The following is a 20,142-nucleotide window of genomic DNA, read 5'->3' as shown; positions in this document are numbered from 1 at the left end:
AAATTGAGACCGACTTATCCAGTGTTATTCATATTTACAGGAGGTGGTAGCCAATGCTGGGTTGCTCATACCACCAGAAAAAATTCAAACGGCCACGCCTTCCCAATATTTGGGAATGTAGGTTCAGGAAAGCGCAATTAAACCCTAAAAGGTTCAAATTTGAAAAGACTCTCTGAAAACTTCAAATGACTTTCAAAAATTATTAGGAAATATCAATTGGATTAGACCTACTTTGGGAATCCCTACCTATCCTATATTTAATCTGTTCTCTATTTTAAGAGGAGACCCTGCTCTCAATAGTAAACGAGAACTGACTCCTAAGGCTGCTGAAGAATTACAAATGATTGAAGAAAAAATGTGGCCGGGCTCGGTGGCTTAAGCCTGTAATCCCAGCACTTTGGGAGGCCGAGACGGGCGGATCACGAGGTCAGGAGATCGAGACCATCCTGGCTAACACGGTGAAACCCCGTCTCTACTAAAAAATACAAAAAAACTAGCCGGGCGAGGTGGCGGGCGCCTGTAGTCCCAGCTACTTGGGAGGCTGAGGCAGAAGAATGGCATAAACCCGGGAGGCGGAGCTTGCAGTGAGCTGAGATCCGGCCACTGCACTCCAGCCTGGGCAACAGAGCCAGACTCTGTCTCAAAAAAAAAAAAAAAAAAAAAAGAAAAAATGTGACAGGTCCAGGTTAAAAGAATAAACTCAGGTTTACTATTACAGTTCATTGTGTTCCCTACTCTCCATTCTCCTACAGGGGCTACAGTTCAGAGAGAGGACTTAGCTGAATGTTCTTTTCTGTCTCACAATACTGTCAGAACACTCACAGTATACTTGGATCAGATGGCAATCTTGATTGGGCAAGCTTGCCTTAGAGTCGTTAAACCTTGTGGCTCAGATCCAGATAAGATTATAGTTCCAATGAACAAAAATCAGATTCAGCAAGCCTTTGTTAATTCAGTCAACTGGCAAATAAATTTAGCTAGCTTCACTGGAGTTCTTGACAGTCGTTACACAAAAAACAAAATTTTTCAGTTTTTAAAGCTAACAACACGGGTCCTTCCAAAAATTACCCGTAGTGCTCCACTGGAAGGAGCAGTGATTGTGTTTACAGACGGCTCTAGCAATGGAAAAGCAGCTTATGTAGGACCTAAAAACAGAATTATTCAAACTGACTTTCGATCGGCACAGAGGGCTGAATTACAGGCAGTTATAGCTGTGTTAGAAGACTTTAAGCAACCTGCAAATATTGTCTCCGATTCAGCTTATGTTGTTCAAGCTACTCAATACATAGAAACTGCACTCATTAAATATCTTGTGAATGAACAACTCATCAGCTGTTTTCTTCTTTACAAAAGGTAGTGCATGATCACTGTTTTCCTTTCTGTATTACACACATTCGAGCACACACTAATCTTCCCGGGTCCCTTGTAAGGGCTATCAAGCTGATTTACAAGTTTCCACTGTGCTTACTAATGCCCAAGATTTTCACTCCCTAACACATGTTAATGCAGCAGGACTTAAACAAAAATATCAAATTACTTGGAGACAGGCAAAGGACACTGTGCAACATTGCCCCCAATGCCAGGTATTACAACTGCCACATGAAGGGACTGGTGTTAACCCATGGGTTAACCCCCAATATGTTGTGGTAAATGGACGTAACCCACATACCTTCATTCAGGAAATTTGCATACATCCATGTCACTATAGATAACTTTAGTATGGGCAACTTGCCAAATAGTTGAGGCGGCTGCTCATACTAAAAGACATTTACTTTCCTGTGTCGCTGCCATGGGCATCCCACAAAAGATTAAAACAGACAATGGCCCAGGCTACTGTAGTAAATCTTTACAATGTTCCTTCAACAATGCCACACTGAGCACAGTACTGGAATACCCTATAATTCTCAAGGTCAAGCCATTGTTGAACGGGCTAATGGAACCTTAAAATCACAATTACAAAAACAAAAGACAGAAGGGGGAAACAGAGAATACTCTACTCCCCAAATGCAGCTACACTTGGCTCTTATCACTTCAAATTTTCTTAATTTGTCTAGAGAGAGATCAGGTTACAACAGCAACAGAGCAGCATTTGACAGGAGAAAAAATAAATCCTCATGAAGGAAAACATGTGGTAGAAGGACGTTAGAATCAAAACCTGGGAAAAGGGCAAAATCATTGCATGGGGTCGAGGGTTTGCTTGTTATCTCACCAGGAATCAGCTTCCTGTCTGGGTACCCACAAGACATCTTAAGCTGTGCCATTAACCAGAATCCAAGGAAGAGGAAAAGACCTCAGAATATCCCTGCAACCCCAGTTCGTCAGATGGCTCAGATGAACATCTCTGTTGAGCAGATAGAAACCAGTAAAACTCGCCAAGCAACTCCACCAGCCTGGGGGCAGATGAAGAGTCTAGCTCACATTGCAGAAGAGAACAGTGAGGTCTCAGAACAAGCCACTGACCCCCAGTAATCTAATGGTAGCTATGATGGCGGTAATCTCCCTGGTGGTGAGTCTCCCTGCAGCTGAGGCAGATCAAAATTACACTTATTGGGCCTACATTCCATTCCCACCACTGATTAGGCCTGTTACATGGTTAGACTCCCACCCTGGTGGAGGTTTATGTTAATGATAGTGTCTGGATGCCTGGACCAACAGATAACGGAGGTCCTACCCATCCAGAGGAGGAAAGAATGTTAATAAATGTTTCCACTGGTTATGGCTTTCCTCTCATCTGCCTGGGGCCAGCAACAGGATGTTTAAATTATGATAAACAAAGTTGGATGGTTTATGTCCCTGCACATAAAGGATCAAAAGCCTCTATTCAGGAAATCAGTGGAAGAACATTTCAATCTTTGGACACTATTAAATACTTTGAGCACAGCTATGTTATGACACATAGCCAGATTAATAAATTTAAACCTAATAAGAAGCCCTGCCCTAGGCAGGCCCCTAAATGGTCTGAAAAGCTAGAGGTGCTAACCTGGTAAGATTGTATTGCAAATGGCGCTGCTGTACTGCAAAATAATTCCCATGGAATTGTCATTGATTGGGCCCCTAGGGGACGCTTTGCAGTAAATTGTACTGGACAGCGTAAAGATTGTAGAGAGACTCCTTTTGCCAACGACTACCCAGATAATGCACCAAAATTATATAGGAGAATTGAAACAAGTTACCCTATTAAGCGGGAGGAGAATGGTATGGCTCCTCCAAGCCCAAAAATGATTGATCCAGTTATAAGTCCAGAACATCCAGAACTGTGGAAAATAATGATGGCTCAAACCCCAATTCAGATTTGGAAAGGACAATATAAAACAGAGACCCACAGTAAAAAACTTTGATTTGCTGTATACATGACCTCTAACTGGACGGTCCCATTGCAGAGTTGTGTTAAACCTCCTTTTATGTTGGCAGCGGGAAAAATTAATATCTTACCTGACTCTCAAACCGTATCATGCCTCAACTGTCGTCTTTTTACCTGTATTAATTCTACCTTTAATAAAGATAATAGCATTTTACCGGTTAGGGCCTGAGAAGGAGTACGGATACCTATTTCCTTCAATAGACCTTGGGAGGCGTCTCCCTCCATACATATTATCACTGAAGTACTAAAAGGCATACTTAATAGATCAAAGAGATTCATATTTACTTTAATAGCTGTGATCATGGGCCTTATAGCTGTCACAGCTACTGCTGCTGCTCCTGGTGTTGCTTTCACTCTTCTATTCAAACTGCAGGCTTTGTGGAAAGTTGGCAGAAAAAAATCTTCTAAGCTTTGGAATTCCCAAAGCCAAATGGATCAAAAATTGGCAAATCAAATTAATGATCTCCATCAAACAGTAATGTGGATGGAAAATTGGATTATGAGCTTGGAGCACAGAATTCAAATGCAATGTGATTGGAATACTTCTGATTTTTGTATTACTCCTAGCTCTTATAATGCCACTTGAACACCAATGGGAGACGATTACATGTCCCCTACAAGGAAAAGTAGATAATTTAAAACTAGATATTGCTAAACTGAAAAAAACAAGTCTTTGAGGCATCTCAGGCTCATCTCACTCTGTTGCCTGGAGCTGATATTCTTGCTGGAGCCGCTGAGGGCCTAATATCAATCCTTTAAAGTGGATTAAAACCATAGGTGGATCAACAATTGCAAATTTTATTTTAGTTTGTGTCTGTTTATGCTGTTTGTTTTTAGTCTACAGATGCAGATGGCGCCTTGGGAGAGAAGCCAGACACCATGATCAAGCCATGACAGCAATGGCGGTTAATTTAAAAAAAAATCAATAAAGACAAAAAAGGTGGACATGTGGGAGAGAGTTTCTGGGGTGCCAGTTGAGTTGGTCTCCCCTGTGTGAGACACCCATGAGGAGCCATGGGTGGCCTCTGAGGAGAAAAGTCTCCTTATTGCCTTCATGTCTTTATGCCCCAAGAGTATAATCGCTCAGAGGCATGCCACAGGTTGCTCAGGGAGATGACACTCCCTTGAAGCAATGGAGTATAATCAAGTATCTTGGCTCCTCCTGAAACCTGCTCCCAACCATGTCAGTCCCAATAACCTAAAGACCTTAAGTAGTTTAGACACATGCCTTTGCTCAAGGAAATTCACAGAAACCGCCACTGCTATACATCTTATTGAGTGACTCATGAGTTCTCCTTCACTGATTAATCCTTTTCCTCATCCCTTCCTCCCTCTCCCATCTGCCCTAAGAACAAAGAGCTTGTAAACCAATAAATTAGGTGGAGCTCTGGGCAGTGAACAAGCCTCCGATGCTCCTCCGGTCCCCTGGACCCCTTTTAAACACTTATTCTGTCTCTAACTCCTTTGTCTCCGCCGGACTTGGGGTACTCGCTGGGTGGTGTGGGGCTGGTTTCCCCAACATTTATCAACTTGGGAAAATGGTCACTATATGTCATTAAGAGAAAAAGGGTTACAAAGCAGTCTTAAGATACTTTCCCCTCCCTCTTAAGTAAAAACGAACAAGGGCAAACTCATTTAAAACAAGACTGGAGGCCAGGCGCGGTGGCTCACGCCTGTAATCCCAGCACTTTGGGAGGCTGAGGCAGGCGGATCATGAGGTCAGGAGATCAACGCCATCCTGGCTAACACAGTAAAACCCTGTTTCTACTAAAAATGCAAAAAAATTAGCCGGGCGTGGTGGCAGGTGCCTGTAGTCCCAGATACTCAGGAGGCTGAGGCAGGAGAATGGCATGAATCCAGGAGGCGGAGCTTGCAGGGAGCTGAGATCGTGCCACTGCACTCCAGCCTGGGCGACAGAGCGAGATTCTGCCTCAAAAAAAAAAAAAAATTTTTTTTTAAACTTACAGCTTTCCTTCTACTCTATGTACCAGTCATGATTAAGACTACAGAAACTGCGAAAGGGAACCATACTTGTATAATGTTTCTAGCCCAGCACTCTGAAAATGCCCAAATCATAAAGGACCCTCAACTATCTGAGGACAAGCAGACAAAGAAGAGATTAATGGATAGATGGGTGGATGGATAAATAGAACATTATAAGTCCACATTTTACAAACAATAATTTCTAAATATTTCGTGTATCTTGTGAAAATCATTAAAATATATGTGAAAATTTTCCTAATTCAAAATTTCACAGAAGCCACCTTAAAAGAGTATTTGTGATAACCAAATAGAAGTTAATCCTGAGACTAATTTCCAGTCAGCTTCAAAACTGCTTTGTGATTAGAATTCTCTGGCAGGTTCTGTTCCAATCCTGGTTCCCCTACTCCCCTAGAATGGAATGCCCACACTTAAATAAATTTTGCAACGCCCAGCTCCACTCCCCTCTGCTCCTTTACCTCCCTGGAACAGCCTCAGCCTAAACTGTGATCTCCTCTGAACTGAACATTTAGTTTCCACTCCCCACCTAGCTCTTAAGACAGTACTACTGGACACTGTAATTCTAATTCTCACGTCTCATCTCCCCGCTACTGGACTGCAAACTTGAAGAAACTTCTCATGTTACTTTTTTATTTCCAAACCCATTTAACAAAAAGTTCTGCACAAGGTATAATCTTATAGTTCAGTGCAATTCTGCTAATTATTGTTCCCACATCTTTCCCCACTCTCAAGCCCCTTGGGGATGAGGCCTTAGTAGTCAAAGAACCCTACTGAAATGAAAAATGATCAAATTACATGGCAGACAAGAGGAAAAAAAACTTCAATTAAATAAAAAAGGAAAGGGTTAGGAGCTATTGCCTTCTCCAAGAGACCCAGTCCTGCCACCTTCAGTGAAGATCCTGGCGCTTCCGCCTAAAAATAGGGTGCCATCAAAAAGACAAAAGGTGAGGCTGGGCGCGGTGGCTCACATCTGTAATCCCAGCACTTTGGGAGGCCAAGGCAAGAGGATCACCTGAGCCCAGGAGGTTGAGACCAACTTGGGCAACACAGCAAAACCCCATCTCTACAAAATATACAAAAATTAGCCATGTGTGGTAGCGCATGCCTGTAGTCCCTGCTTCTTGGAAGGCTGAGGTGGGAGGATCACCTAGGCCCCACAAGTTTGAGGCCGCAGTGAGCAGAGATCACACCACTGCACTCCAGCCTGGGTGACAGAGCAGACCTTGTCTCAGAAAAAAAAAAAAAAAAAAGAAAGGTGAGAATATGGAAAGGTGGAGAGAACTGGTGTTCACAAGGGCTGGAAGAGGTCAAGGCCTTTTGAGTTTTCTGATTTGGAGCGTCAAGGCGTAATGAAACTTAATACTTATTGTGGACCAACTATCAGGCACTTTACATGTGCTATTTTATTTAATTGTCACTGGAGTCATTTTGGAGGCTTGGAGGCTACTGGTATCTCTGGAGGCTAAGCAGTATCTGGAAAAGAGGAATCATGGAATCAATTCCAAGGATTCTTTAAGGAAGACTCTGGGCTTGATCTAAAAATCAGAATTCAAGTGGTACTTTAGGTTTCCAGATTTCCCAAACCAGTTCGGGAGGAATTACAAAAAGATAACTGACCAGAGGTTCAGAACAAAGGTAAAGATAAATATACCTACCATGTGCCCATAAATATTAAAATTTTTTAAAAAATAAAGGCATAGATGAGCATCTGAATTTGAGTAAAACATTCAGTAAACCCACATATAAAGTGCAAGAGAATCAAGAAATAGCAAAAATAATGGAAATATTAAACACTTGTCAAGACCACTATAAACCTGAATTTACTTCTCTAAGCTAGGTAATCCCCAATTTGCATTTGTTCAGCAACATGCTGTTTTCAAAGCACTCACATACGCCAACACATTGGATCCCTACAACTTAGAGGCTTTCGAACAAAGCACAAAAGTAGGCCCGTTTTGCCCAGGGGAAAACTAAGGTTCTAAAATTCGAAATATTTATTATAATTCTTTCAACCAGTCAAGGGCAAGGCTAGGAGTCAAGAACATAGCAGTCTTGCAGGTCCTGATCCAAAGCATCCTCCCTATGTACATCCTTACTGCACCTAACACATACACCCACTAAAGTTAGTAATTCAGGAGAGGCGGGCAGGATAAATAAAGTTAGTAATTCATTTTATTGAAATCATTTGCAAATCTGTCTTCTACGCAGACTGAATGCTCCTTAAAAGCAAAAAATTTTTCTTTGTGGCCCAGGGCACAGTGGCTTATACCTGTGATCCCAGCACTTTAGGAGGCCAACATGGGCAGATCACTTGAGGCCAGGAGTTCAAGACCAGCTTGGCTAACATGGTGAAACCCCATCTTTACTAAAAACACAAAAATTAGCTGGGCATGGTGGCATGTGCCTATAATCCCAGCTGGGAGGCTGAGACACGAGGATTGCTTGAACCCAGGAGGAGGAGGTGGCATGAGCCAAGATTATGCCACTGCACTCCAGTCTGGGTGACAGAGCAAGACTTGGTCTCAAAAAAAAAAATTTTTTTTTTCCTTTGTAACCCCTGCATCTAGCAAAGGGAATGGCACAGAGAATGTGTTCAATACTTGGATTAAACGGAACATATAAATACTAAATAACCTCTGATTTCATTTTAGCTAACATAGTATAGACAAAAATTAAATGATAGACTCCATTTAGTGACTGAACTGAAATTTAAGTTCTTAAATGTTATTTCTGAGGTTATTTTGTTAATATGGTATAAACTGTTTAGTATTTCCATTTAAGAAACTGGAACTAGGCCGGCGTGGTGGTTCAAGCCTGTAATCCCAGCACTTTGGGAGGCCGAGACGGGTGGATCACGAGGTCAGGAGATCGAGACCATCCTGGCTAACATGGTGAAACCCCGTCTCCACTAAAAAAATACAAAAAACTAGCCGGGCGAGGTGGCGGGCGCCTGTAGTCCCAGCTACTCGGGAGGCTGAGACAGGAGAATGGCGTGAACCCGGGAGGCGGAGCTTGCAGTGAGCTGAGATCCGGCCACTGCACTCCAGCCTGGGCGACAGAGCGAGACTCCGTCCCAAAAAAAAAAAAAAAAAAAAAAGAAACTGGAACTAGAAAATGAAACCAAAGTAAAAATAACCATTAGCAACTTTTACATACATTTTCTTAATTTCTCATCTGTCACAGAAGGTAGTGGTGGAAGAATACAAAGTTTGCCTATGTATTATCAATAAAAATAACTTTTACCTTAAAATTTTAACTCATAAGTTGCTACATGCAGTTCAGTATGCTAAAATTGTTCCTCTTCCTACTGAACTACAAGCCAAATTCTATTGCAATAAAAATTCTTATCAGAGAAAAAGATTTCTAAACCTCAACTAAGCACAAGCTTAGAATTTTCAATACTGACTTATTTCAATGTTTCTCACCCTTTATTTCATCAGTTCCCTTAAGAAGTATTTTCAGATTTTTTCATTACCTTCTTCCCCATGAAATTTTAATATGATGGAATATACTATGTATTTGTTTGTACACTGTTAAGTGTACCTTTTTATAAACAAAAGTAGTAAAAAAAAAATTGTTTTTTTTTTTGAGACGGAGTCTCGCTCTGTCACCCAGGCTGGAGTGCAGTGGCGCAATCTCGGCTCACTGCAAGCTCCACCTCCCGGGTTCACGTCATTCTCCTGCCTCAGCCTCCCGAGTAGCTGGGGCTACAGGAGACCGCTACCACGCCGGGCTAATTTCTTTGTTATTTTTTTCAGTAGAGACTGGATTTCACCATGTTAGCCAGGATGGTCTCGATCTCCTGACCTCGTGATTCGCCTGCTTTGGCCTCCCAAAGTGGATTACAGGCTTGAGCCACCGCACCCAGCCCTATGTATTCTTAATGTGAGTAATGTCATTGTACTGACTGACTGCCAAATGCCAGGCTGAAATATGACATCACAACATTATAGAACACGTCAGGTGGAGTGGCTCATGCCTGTAATCCCAGCAGCTTGGGAGGCCGACGTGGGTGGATCACATGAGGTCACGAGTTTGAGACCAGCCTGGCCAACATGGTGAAGCCCTGTCTCTACTAAAAATACAAAAAGTACCCGTGTGTGGTGGCAAACGCCTGTAATCCCAGCTACTCAGAAGGCTGAGGCAGGAGAATCACTTGAACCCAGGAGGTGGAGGTTGCAGTGAGCATAGATCGCACCACTACACTCCAGCCTGGGTAACAGGGCGAGACTCTGTCTCAGAAGAGAAAAAAAAAAAAATTCTACAACAGCAACATAATTTAGTTTTGACACACAGAACTAAATTTATATGAGCTTTGACACACACAACTAAAATGAATGAACTTGAAGACAGACACGTCCTTCAGTGAATCTGTACTTAGTAAAGGGCCTCTCACGGAGCATGTGCTCAGTAAACATTTGATGAATGGATGGAAACTGTTAGAATCCTAGATGTGTGGTAATCCTAGATTAGAAGCAGTTACACTGCTTCTAAATGTCATTTAGCAAGATGAGAAGGTTCACAGGCCACAGAAATGTGGACTTCATATCTCAAATCACTTAAAATTCAACTCGCTACAACCCTGGAAACCTGGAATTTTCTGTAGTCAATTTTCAGGAAGGAAAAAAAAAAAAGATGAAAACCTTAAGCTAAAACAAACAGTTCCTGTTTGGTAATTTTTAACCTTCCTGATTCACTAAATGCTTTTGAGTATCTAATGAAAGCTTTGTCCTCTTTCCCCAAGAAAACACGCAACTGCAGAGTATTCACAGAGTTTCTCAGCTCTGTTGACTCCAATTTAAGAACTTCTGCATTAAAGGAATATGTAAATCAGATACAATGCATTAAGTTTAAAAATAAGTTTTAATTTTTTTGTTGTTCTTTAAAATGTTATTCTTAAAAGTTACCAGAAACATCCTTTTTGGCAATTACACTGTACTTTAATATTAGTTGTGTTTTTGCAGATGAGCAGTTTACCAAACAGGAAGAGAAATAGCCTACGTTCTAAATATATTTGTAATGCCTAAGTCAAAAACCTCAAAATGTACTAGATTACACTGTAATACTGCACAATGCTATTGAAACAGGTTGCAGTCTTCCTGGCTTTGATAAGAGAAACCTAAAGTCAAAAACATCAATTTCAAAATGAAGCCAGGTTTCCACTTTTGGCACTTGTCAGGACACTTATTAAAAAGCAGCAGCACGGCTGGGCACAGTGGCTCACGCCCAGCCCTTTGGGAAGGCAAGGCAGGCAGATCACTTGAGGTCAAGAGTTCGAGACCAGCCTGGCCAACATGGTAAAACCCCATCTCTACTAAAAATATAAAAATTAGCTGGGCATGGTGGCAGGCGCCTGTAATGCCAGCTACTTGGGAGGCTGAGGCAGAAGAATCACTTGAACCGGGGAGGTGGTGTTGGAGTGGGCCAAGATGGCGCCACTGCACTTCAGCCTGGGTGACAAGAGCAAAACTCCATCTAAAAAAAAAAAAAAGGCAGCAGGAGGACAAGCACTGTCTTTTTGTGCTGCTTCAAAGGCAGACTCACAACATGAAGATAAATCCTCTAAACAAAGACTACAGCATACTTTGATACTATTTAATCTGATTAATGGTAGTAGAAAAGTTATGCTGTTAGAAAGGGGGGGAAGTTTGCAAAGACATAAAAAAGTACAGCCAAGTTTAACATGACAAACGTTAACAGAGCAAGCATAATGCCTGATACCTCCAGGGGCTTTAAGATTTACATGTAAGATGATATTATAAAAGCAGATTTATTTAAATATCAGAAAAATCCCCCAAATATTTCAAAATCTATCAAAATAACTTCAAAATACAATTGTTTTGTTTTGTTTTGTCTTTTGAGACAGAGTTTCACTCTCATCACCCAGGCTGGAGTGCAGTGGCATAACCTTGGCTCACTGCAACCTCTGCCTCTCAGGTTCAAGTGATTCTCCTGCCTCAGCCTCCCAAGTAGCTGGGATTACAAGTGCTCGCCACCATAACTGGCTAATTTTTGTATTTTTAGTAGAGATAGGGGTTCACCACGTTGGCCAGGCTTATCTCGAACTCCTGACCTCAGGTGATCCATCAAGCTCGGCTTCCCAAAGTACTGGGATTACAGGCATGAGCCACTGCCCCTAGCCTTCAAAATACCATTCTAAAAGGTAAATTCAAATGCTCCATAGAAGAACTCTCAGGGAGTCCAAAATTAATAAATATCATATATTAGCATAACTTATGGGATGAGTTAGTGAATATTTTAACCGTATTGTAAAAGAATCCCAAAGCATAAAAAGTAATTTCAACAGTATAAAATCTTGTTGAAAAGGTGTAAGCAGGCCAGGCGTGGTGGCTCACACCTATAATCCCAGCACTTTGGGAGGCCAAGGCAGGAAGATTGCTTGAGGCCAGGAGTTCGAGACTGGGCAACATAGTGAGACCACATCTCTACAAAAAAAAAAAAAAATTGTAATTAGCTGGGCATGATAGTATGTGCCTACAGTCCCAGTTATTCAAGAGACTGAGGAGGGAGGATTGCTTGAGATCAGGAGGTCGAGGCTGCAATGAGCCATGATCACACCACCACACTCCAGCCTGGACAACAAAGCTAGGCCCTGTCTCAAAAGAAAAAAAGTACAATCAAATGGTTTAATGAACTTCGAAAGTAATTTTTGAGATCCTGTATATCTCATACTTGTGTTTAAATGCCTGAAAAAAAGATAAAACTTCAAACCTTTAAAAAATATGAAGGAAATATCATTTGTATTAGAAACAACAAAAATTCACTAAAAACTCAGAAGCCTTTATATTTTACATTACTAAAACTCAGCACATCTGGAAATTCTGAATACTTGTTGAATGAATTTCTGATTTACAGATTTGATATGTAGAGACAGTGGACAGCACCACACATATAGAAAGGAAAATTTTTTCTTAAGTTATACATCTTCATCACTATTATACTTCAAAGTAGTGACCTTGGGAACCTTATTCCAAAAATGGAACCCATCTTTGGAGCCTGTGTAAAAGTCACACAAAAGTCAGTTCCATCATTTTGGCTAATCTTAAGTATTTTACCCCATTATATATTATTTACCTCAAGTACCTACTTATTTTTCAAGATACAGAAGTTACTGTATTACAGTTCTTGTCTACAAGCATTAGAAACGTTAGTAACTGACTCTGGCTATCTTTAAAAAGTAACTTTACTGGAAGGCTGTTGAAACTCACAACATTGAAAGATGACTGGAAAATCAGGCTGGAAAAAAACGCGCCAATAAACCAGAGAAAGCAGCTCAAAGAATCATGCCAAAGAACAGTCTGATCCACACGCTGACATGACTCTGGAAAGGTCTCCAAAAAACCCTACAGCTTGTTCTTCTCTCAAGATCCAAAGCCCTGAAAGAAAACATTTGACTGGACAAGTCTGGCTGCGTGACAAAACAGCAGGGATGAATAACATGCTTCACGAGTGCATCCTAGAGCCGGTCGCAGTAATCCCAACACTTTGGGAGGCTGACGCGGGAGGATCACTTGAGGCCAGGAGATCGAGGCTGCAGTGAGCTGTGAGCTATGATCTCGCCATTATACTCCAGCCTGGCGACAGAACACGATCCGTCTTAAAAAATAGGTTCGGTGGCTCGTGCTTTTAATACCAGCACTTTGGGAGGCTGAAGGGGGAGGATCACTTGAGCCCAGGAGTTCAAGACCAGCCTGAGCCATGTGGCAAAATCCCTGTGTTTATAAAAAACGATTTTTTTTTTTATTAGCTGGGCATGGTGGTGTGTGCCTGTGGTCCTAGCTCCTCAGGAGGCTGAGGCAGGCACTTTAGCCCAGGAGGTTGAGGTTGCAGTTAGCCGAGATCGCACCACTGCACTCCAGCCTGGGTAACAGAGCAAGACCTTGTCTCAAAAAAAGGCAACACACTATGGGGAAACCCTAAAGTAATACCAAACAGGGCGAAGACCTGGGGAGGAGTTAATAATGTCCACAGCAGTACAATCAGAATCATCATGTGGGATGACTATTTTTCCATTATACACAAAAACACTGAAGCTCAGAAAGCTTAAATTATATGTAAAAGCCAAAGAATACACCTTGGACAGGACTATAGAGCCTCTCTCTGCTTCTGCTATTCACAGGCATACTCCAAATTATACTTGGCCACTAAAAATAATTAAATCTAACCTTAAAAGACTAAGAGTTGCCACCAATGAAGACATTCGAACGTATATGACACCAGTTATTTGTGGTAATTCTCAACGAAGCATCCTGAAAATATTCTATGGAAAGCATCTATGGGATAAACACACACAGGGAAAGGAAAATACCTGGCACTTTTGCTGCCCCTTCCCCTCAAACACTGGGGCAATTAGAGAAATACTGCTAATTACTTGGCAGTTGAATTTAGGTGTAAACTATCTGTCATCCTTACTGTGGCCTTTAAAGAGCTACTTAAATACCTAAACACTGAGTCTCTGCCCAAGTGAGCATGAGAATCCTCTGAGGGGCCTAGGCATCCCTGTTTTATAAAAGCAAAAAAGAAGTATCACTGGTTAAAAAAAAAAAAAATCTGAAATGTGTACTAAAGAAAAAAAATAATAAATCACAATGACTCTAGACTCACCCCTAATAGGTAATCTGAAGCCAGACCATCTGCTTATTTGAAAACTGAACCTTCTGTTCAGTAAAAAGGAGAGGGAGACTTGACTCAGAATATGTCAAAGTAATTTTTTAAATATTATAGATTATAAACATGTTAAAAAATAAATTGGTAAGACAATAAGAACAAAGGACAACCTCACATGATATGGATGAATCTCACATTGAACAAAAATCAGACACAAAGTACAAAAAACTAGGCAAAATTAATCTATGCTGAATTCTAATATTAAGCCAGTGGTTACACCTGAGGAATGGGTAGTGACTGGAAAGAAATTCAAGTAGAGGGCTAGGGCTTCTGTTTCTTGCTCTAGATACTGGTTTAACAAGTATATTCAGATAAGGTTATTAGCTCACGTATATAAAATATTTCCAACATTAATGATTTGCTTATGTAAAGTTCTGAAATGTACTAAAGAAAAAAAATAATAAATCACAATGACTCTAGACTCACCCCTAATAGGTAATCTGAAGCCAGACCATCTGCTTATTTGAAAACTGAACCTTCTGTTCAGTAAAAAGGAGAGGGAGACTTGACTCAGAATATGTCAAAGTAATTTTTTAAATATTATAGATTATAAACATGTTAAAAAATAAATTGGTAAGACAATAAGAACAAAGGACAACCTCACATGATATGGATGAATCTCACATTGAACAAAAATCAGACACAAAGTACAAAAAACTAGGCAAAATTAATCTATGCTGAATTCTAATATTAAGCCAGTGGTTACACCTGAGGAATGGGTAGTGACTGGAAAGAAATTCAAGTAGAGGGCTAGGGCTTCTGTTTCTTGCTCTAGATACTGGTTTAACAAGTATATTCAGATAAGGTTATTAGCTCACGTATATAAAATATTTCCAACATTAATGATTTGCTTATGTAAAGTTCAGCTTTTAAAGGTCTTAAGAGAATCCAGACATTAAAAAGATGAATGCTAAGTAAAAATCAGTTAAAGCAATGAGTTAGCATAAACACCTAGGCTCACGGTAAGAGAGCAATTCCTGCTTCCTAAAAAGAGTACTATAAGTTAAGGACATGGTGGGGAGCCTCCCAAGGGAAAAACATATGAATAAAGTGACAGGGCTGGTTATTAGAGTGTAAATACATGATGAGTTGGCTTGATGGCATGCACCTTGTAGTCCCAGCTACTCAGGGCGGATCACTTGAGCCTAGGAGTTTGAGTGCAGCCTGGGCGACATCTCAAGACCTCCATCTCTTTTAAAAAAAAAAAATTTTAAGATGCAATGAAAGGAAAAAATATATAGGTTAATCCCTAAAACCAAAACCTAAAGCAATACAAAATCCAGTTGTCTCAACCCCACCCCTCAACACTCTGGACTTGCCTACAAAAAAAGAGAAAAAATTTCCCTATGTGGTTGTTGAAATCAGGAAAAAATGCTCACAATTAGCTAGCAAGCGTCTGGACCTTAGCCATGACTAGCAAAGTATAATGAGTGACTCTTGACCAAAATAAACGTAACACATGGTTTCAATTACCTGCCAAAGAACTTTAAATTGTTTAAATTATGTGAGTACGGTTAAACTTCAAAAAATTATTTAGATTATCTTCTTGAGAACCAATCACCAAAAAACAGCATGTTAATATGCTTTACCTTAAACATTTAGAGCAAGGGTGTCCAAACTTTTGGCTTCCCTGGGTCACACATAAAATACACTAACACTAGCAACAGCTGATGAGCTTTAAAAAAAAAAAAAATTGCAAAAAAATCTCATAATGTTTTAAGAAAGTTTACCAATTTATGTTAGGCCATATTTAAAGCCATCCTGGGCCACATTTGGCCCGCGGATTCGACAAGCATGATTTAGAGAAACATGTACTTCAAAAAACAAATAGGTACTTCCTCACTATAATTTCTCAGTGTGACTCAGAACACTAAAAGCTTATTTTTTAGTTTTTTTTTTTTTTTTAGGTTTTTGTTTTCCACCGAGTTTTATCCACACAGAAAAGTCTCAAAAACTATAAACCAAAATGTTCACTCAGGAATATGTTTTAATTTTTCTTTTTTTCATTTTTTTTTTTTTTTTTTGCATTTTCTAAAATGTCTACGTTATTTTTGTCCAAAAAGAAAAATGTTTATGGCCGGGCATGGTGGCTCACACCTGTAATCTCAGCACTTTGGGAGGCCGAGGCGAGTGGATCACTTGAGGTCAGAAGTTCAAGAGCAGCCTGACAAACATGGTGAAACCCCGTCTCTACTAAAAATACAAACATTAGCAGGGCATGGTGGTGCATGCCTGTAATCCCAGCTACTCGGGAGGCTGAGCGCAGGAGAATCGCTTGAACCCGGGAGCGGGAGGTTGCAGTGAGCCCAGATGCCGCCACTGCACTCCAGCCTGGGCGACAGAGCAAGATTCCGTCTAAAAAAAGAAAGAAAAAAAAAGACAAACGTTTATAATCAAGATTCCAAATTTTGAAGCCTAAAGTTGAACATTTTCTAAAAAGTACATTAGTAGGACACTATATACCTAGTTTACCTTTTTCATCCAAACAACAAGAAATTGCACATACAGCCTGCTTTACCATCACAACTCAATAAACAGGTACAGCACCCCCTTCACAGCCAGAGGAATATCAACTTTTTTCAAGGTTACTGTTATTAAAACCTGAGAAATGGGAAACCAAGATATGACAGATGCCCTACACGTATCTATCAAGTTAACCTTTAGTTCATTAGATTTCTAAATAACAAGGGTACCTAAACACTCCATATAAAACTTCACTCTATCTAATAAGTTTCAGTGACCAAGAAAGATTACATTGTTTTGTAAGACTTTTTTTTTTTTTTTTTTTTTTTTGCCCACCTTCCTAAATTTGGAAAACTTTCTTAAAATCAGGCCTGAGCGTGGAGGCTCAAGCCTGTAACCCCAGCACTTCGGAAGGCCGAGGCGGGCGGCTGACTAGGTCAAGAGATCAAGACCATCCTGGCCAACACGGTGAAACCCCATCTCTACTAAAGGTATGAAAATTAGCTGGGCGTGGCGTCGCACGCCTGTAATCCCAGCTACTCGGGAGGCTGAGGCAGGAGAATCGCTTGAATCCGGGAGGCAGAGGTTGCAGTGAGTGGAGACTGCACCACTGCACTCCAGCCTGGGCGACAGAGTGAGACTCCGTCTCAAAAACAAAACAAAACAAAAATACAAAATTAGCCTGGCATGGTGGCGCATGCCTGTAATCCCAGTTACTCAGGAGGCTGAGGCAGAAGAATCGCTTGAACCGGGGAGGCGGAGGTTTCGGACCTCGGCATTGCACTCCAGGAGCTTGGGCAATAAAAGCGAAACTCCGCCTCCAAATAAACAAATAATCATTTCTTAGGCAAATGTAACAAATACAGCAGAACGTTATAGAATCTAGGAAAGAGTATATACGCATATGTATCTATCACTTTTTCAACTTTTCTGTGTGTGAAAATTTTGGACACTGAAGTGAAAATAAACGCTTTCAAAGTCAGAATACAAAGAAGTATCTATTGCAACTTCAACCCACCTGAAAATCTGAGGCCTTTCATCAACTCACAAACCTACATTTCAAGCATTCGATGAAAAAATCCTTTCTTAAGACGGCAAGACTTTCAGATTAATCACCTGATAAAATATAAAAGCTATACTAAAAATAATCTCTAACCCAAGTCAAGTTCACCTAGAAAGTCATTTGCCAGGAGTTTTCATGAGAATTTTGACTTAACTTTACTCAGTAAAAGAGCTTTTCTCTCTATTACCACTTCGCCTACGTTTTTCCTAATTCCCAACGGTAAGCCTTAACTGAAGAAAATCCCCAGCAAGCTGATCCGGGCACCCCTCCCGGGTCCTAAAACCTGCAAAAACCCAAGAGTTCGTGGCGCTGGTGGCTCCAGCTGTTTGTTTCCCGGAGAGTCTCCGGGTTGGATTTGCACCCTGGGGTCTACACGGGTTAAAAACGCGGAAAAAGGCGACGAAGAAATACAAACTGCCAGGGTGTCGAAATGAAAGGAGCGACTGTGAAAAGGGTAAGGAAAAATCCAAGCCATCTCTACTGGGAGGATCCGGAAAGCACCGGCCGCGCAGGGGGTCAACAAACTCCGACACTGCTCAGGGTCAGCTGGGCGCCACCGGGCGCGGGCTCCGGAGCGAGGGCAGGTGCGCGGGCCGGAAGCCTCGGGCGCTCACCTGGCACCTACCTGGAGCTCAACTGGCGCCCGGGCCCCGCGCCGCCTCCCCCTGCCCTGCCCGCCGCTTCCGCACCTCGCGGTCCTTGAGGCCCAGCAGGAGCACCTCCTCCATCAGGGTCAGCCGCGTTTCCTTGGAGTCGCCCTTGTCGTCGTCGTCCTGCTCGTCGCGGCGGCTCTGCGCGTCGTCCTCGCTGCTGCCGGCGCCGCCGCCCGCCGCCCGCTCCTTGTCAGCGGCGTTGCGGGAGGCCTCGGTGCGCCGCTGCACCAGGCCCGAGCTGCGCTGGGTCAGCGAGGTCATGGCTCCCGCCGAGGCGCCGAGCCGGGCCGAGAGGGACGCGGGACCGACCGGCTCGCCCTCCTCCTCCCCGCGCGGCCTCCGACCCGGGTTTCCGTGTTAAATCCGGACGCCGGGGCGACGTCCGTCGGCAGCTGGGCCGGGGGCAGTCATGAGGAGACAGGTCAGGGCGAAGCGGGCTGGCCGGGCGTCGGCGGAGCAGGAGAGGGGCGCCTTCCTGCCTGCGGCCGCGGCCCCCGAAACACCCCGAGCTCCGAAACGGAGGCGGCGGCGGCGCCTTTCCAATATGGCGGCCCCGGCTGACGTCACCGGAGGATGTGGCAGAGTCGGCGCGGGAGAACTGGGCCGGGAGACGCCGGAAGCGGCGGGCGGGGACCCGGCGGCCGGACCCGGCGGGCGGGGATCCTCTGGCACTGCCGCCTACACCCTTCCTGGCCCTTGGTGCTTGTCTTTTCCTTGTAGTTCCTGCGCCCCCTGACCCACGGTCCTGTAGTCCCGCTCCCGTGACGTGCCCTCCCTCCTTCCGCTCCCCGTTTTGCCTTCACTACCCAGCGCTGGAGCCTGAACCTGGTGGGGTCCGCCACGAATCGGAAGAGCCTGGGCCACGCGAAGGTGGACCCCACTCAGCCTCCAGCCTTGCCCTCCGCGCCTCAGACACCGCCGTCTTCGGAGGCGGCTCCGCGGCCGTGTGGAAGGGGTCCCATTTGGACTCCGGGGTCCGCAGGAGTGGCAGGAAGCACTTCGTTCGCGGCTACTGGGAGAGGAGGGGCGCGCTTTCTGCCGGGAATCCCTAACCCTTTAGAAGAAGCAAGTGCGTCCAAATGGTTTGAAAGTGAACCTTTAGTGTTTTCCAGGAGTAAGAAGAACCATTGACTAGTTTTGTTTGTAAAACTTCTTTTTCTTGCCTCGGACTTCTGCTATAAAGTGACCAGGGCGTAGTGAGTACAGTTAGTGCCGCACACGTTAGCACGCTCAACCTTAACGATCTTTTTATAGAGACAATAAACCTGCAGGGTTTCATGCCACGTCTTTGTACGCATCAGATCTCTCTCCGTGTAGTTACTAAGTGAAATCCTCTTGGCGTACGCAAATTACGTTAAAAAATAGCTGTCAAACCTGAGTCAGGAGTTGGAGGAGTAGAGGGTGGCGCTTATAAGTGAAACAATCAGGAATGGCATTGTGTGCCATCCTGTATTAAACAATGTATGGACAGAGTGGAACAACAGCAAAGCAAAAAATAAAAATTTTTTAAAAAAAAGTGATCATGGGCTGTGGCTAAAGAGTGATTTAGATGGGTTCTTCTCTTTCCACAAATCCATTATCCAGAACTCCTGCTGCCTGCCATCCCATGCCCTGGAAAGTGACAGTGCTAAATAAGGGAAAGAGAGGGTCCAGGGGGAGCACCAAGTAGACCTTCCCTTTTTCCCACCTGTCTGGGCGAAAGTCGATTTCACCTCAACCAATTTCTCCCATTCACACCCTCTTTTGATTTTTTTTCTACATCTCTTTTCTGATTTTACCAAATATTGTAGCTTGAAATGTTTCTTTCTAAAATAAATGAGATTAATTTATTATTTGAAAAAAGTTAACCAGGAGTAGTGGCCCACATCTGTAGTCCCAGGTCCTCAGGAGGCTGAGGCAGGAGAACCACTTGA

General features: G+C 42.8%; 1 protein-coding gene across 1 annotated transcript in view; it reads right to left on the bottom strand.

Moving 5' to 3' along the window:
• The window catches only part of GOLPH3 (golgi phosphoprotein 3), a 54,403-nt gene extending 35,628 nt beyond the window's left edge, over positions 1 to 18,775 (bottom strand). The window contains exon 1 of the mRNA XM_007961292.3: positions 18,266 to 18,775. Coding sequence (XP_007959483.1) covers positions 18,266 to 18,490 — 225 coding nt within the window. The 5' untranslated portion in view covers positions 18,491 to 18,775. The remainder of the gene's footprint in view (positions 1 to 18,265) is intronic.
• Between the last annotated feature and the right edge of the window lie 1,367 nt (positions 18,776 to 20,142).

The sequence above is a fragment of the Chlorocebus sabaeus genome, chromosome 4 (genome assembly GCF_047675955.1).
Source record: "Chlorocebus sabaeus isolate Y175 chromosome 4, mChlSab1.0.hap1, whole genome shotgun sequence".
Lineage (NCBI taxonomy): Eukaryota > Metazoa > Chordata > Mammalia > Primates > Cercopithecidae > Chlorocebus > Chlorocebus sabaeus.
This window is presented reverse-complemented; position numbering and strand designations above follow the sequence as displayed.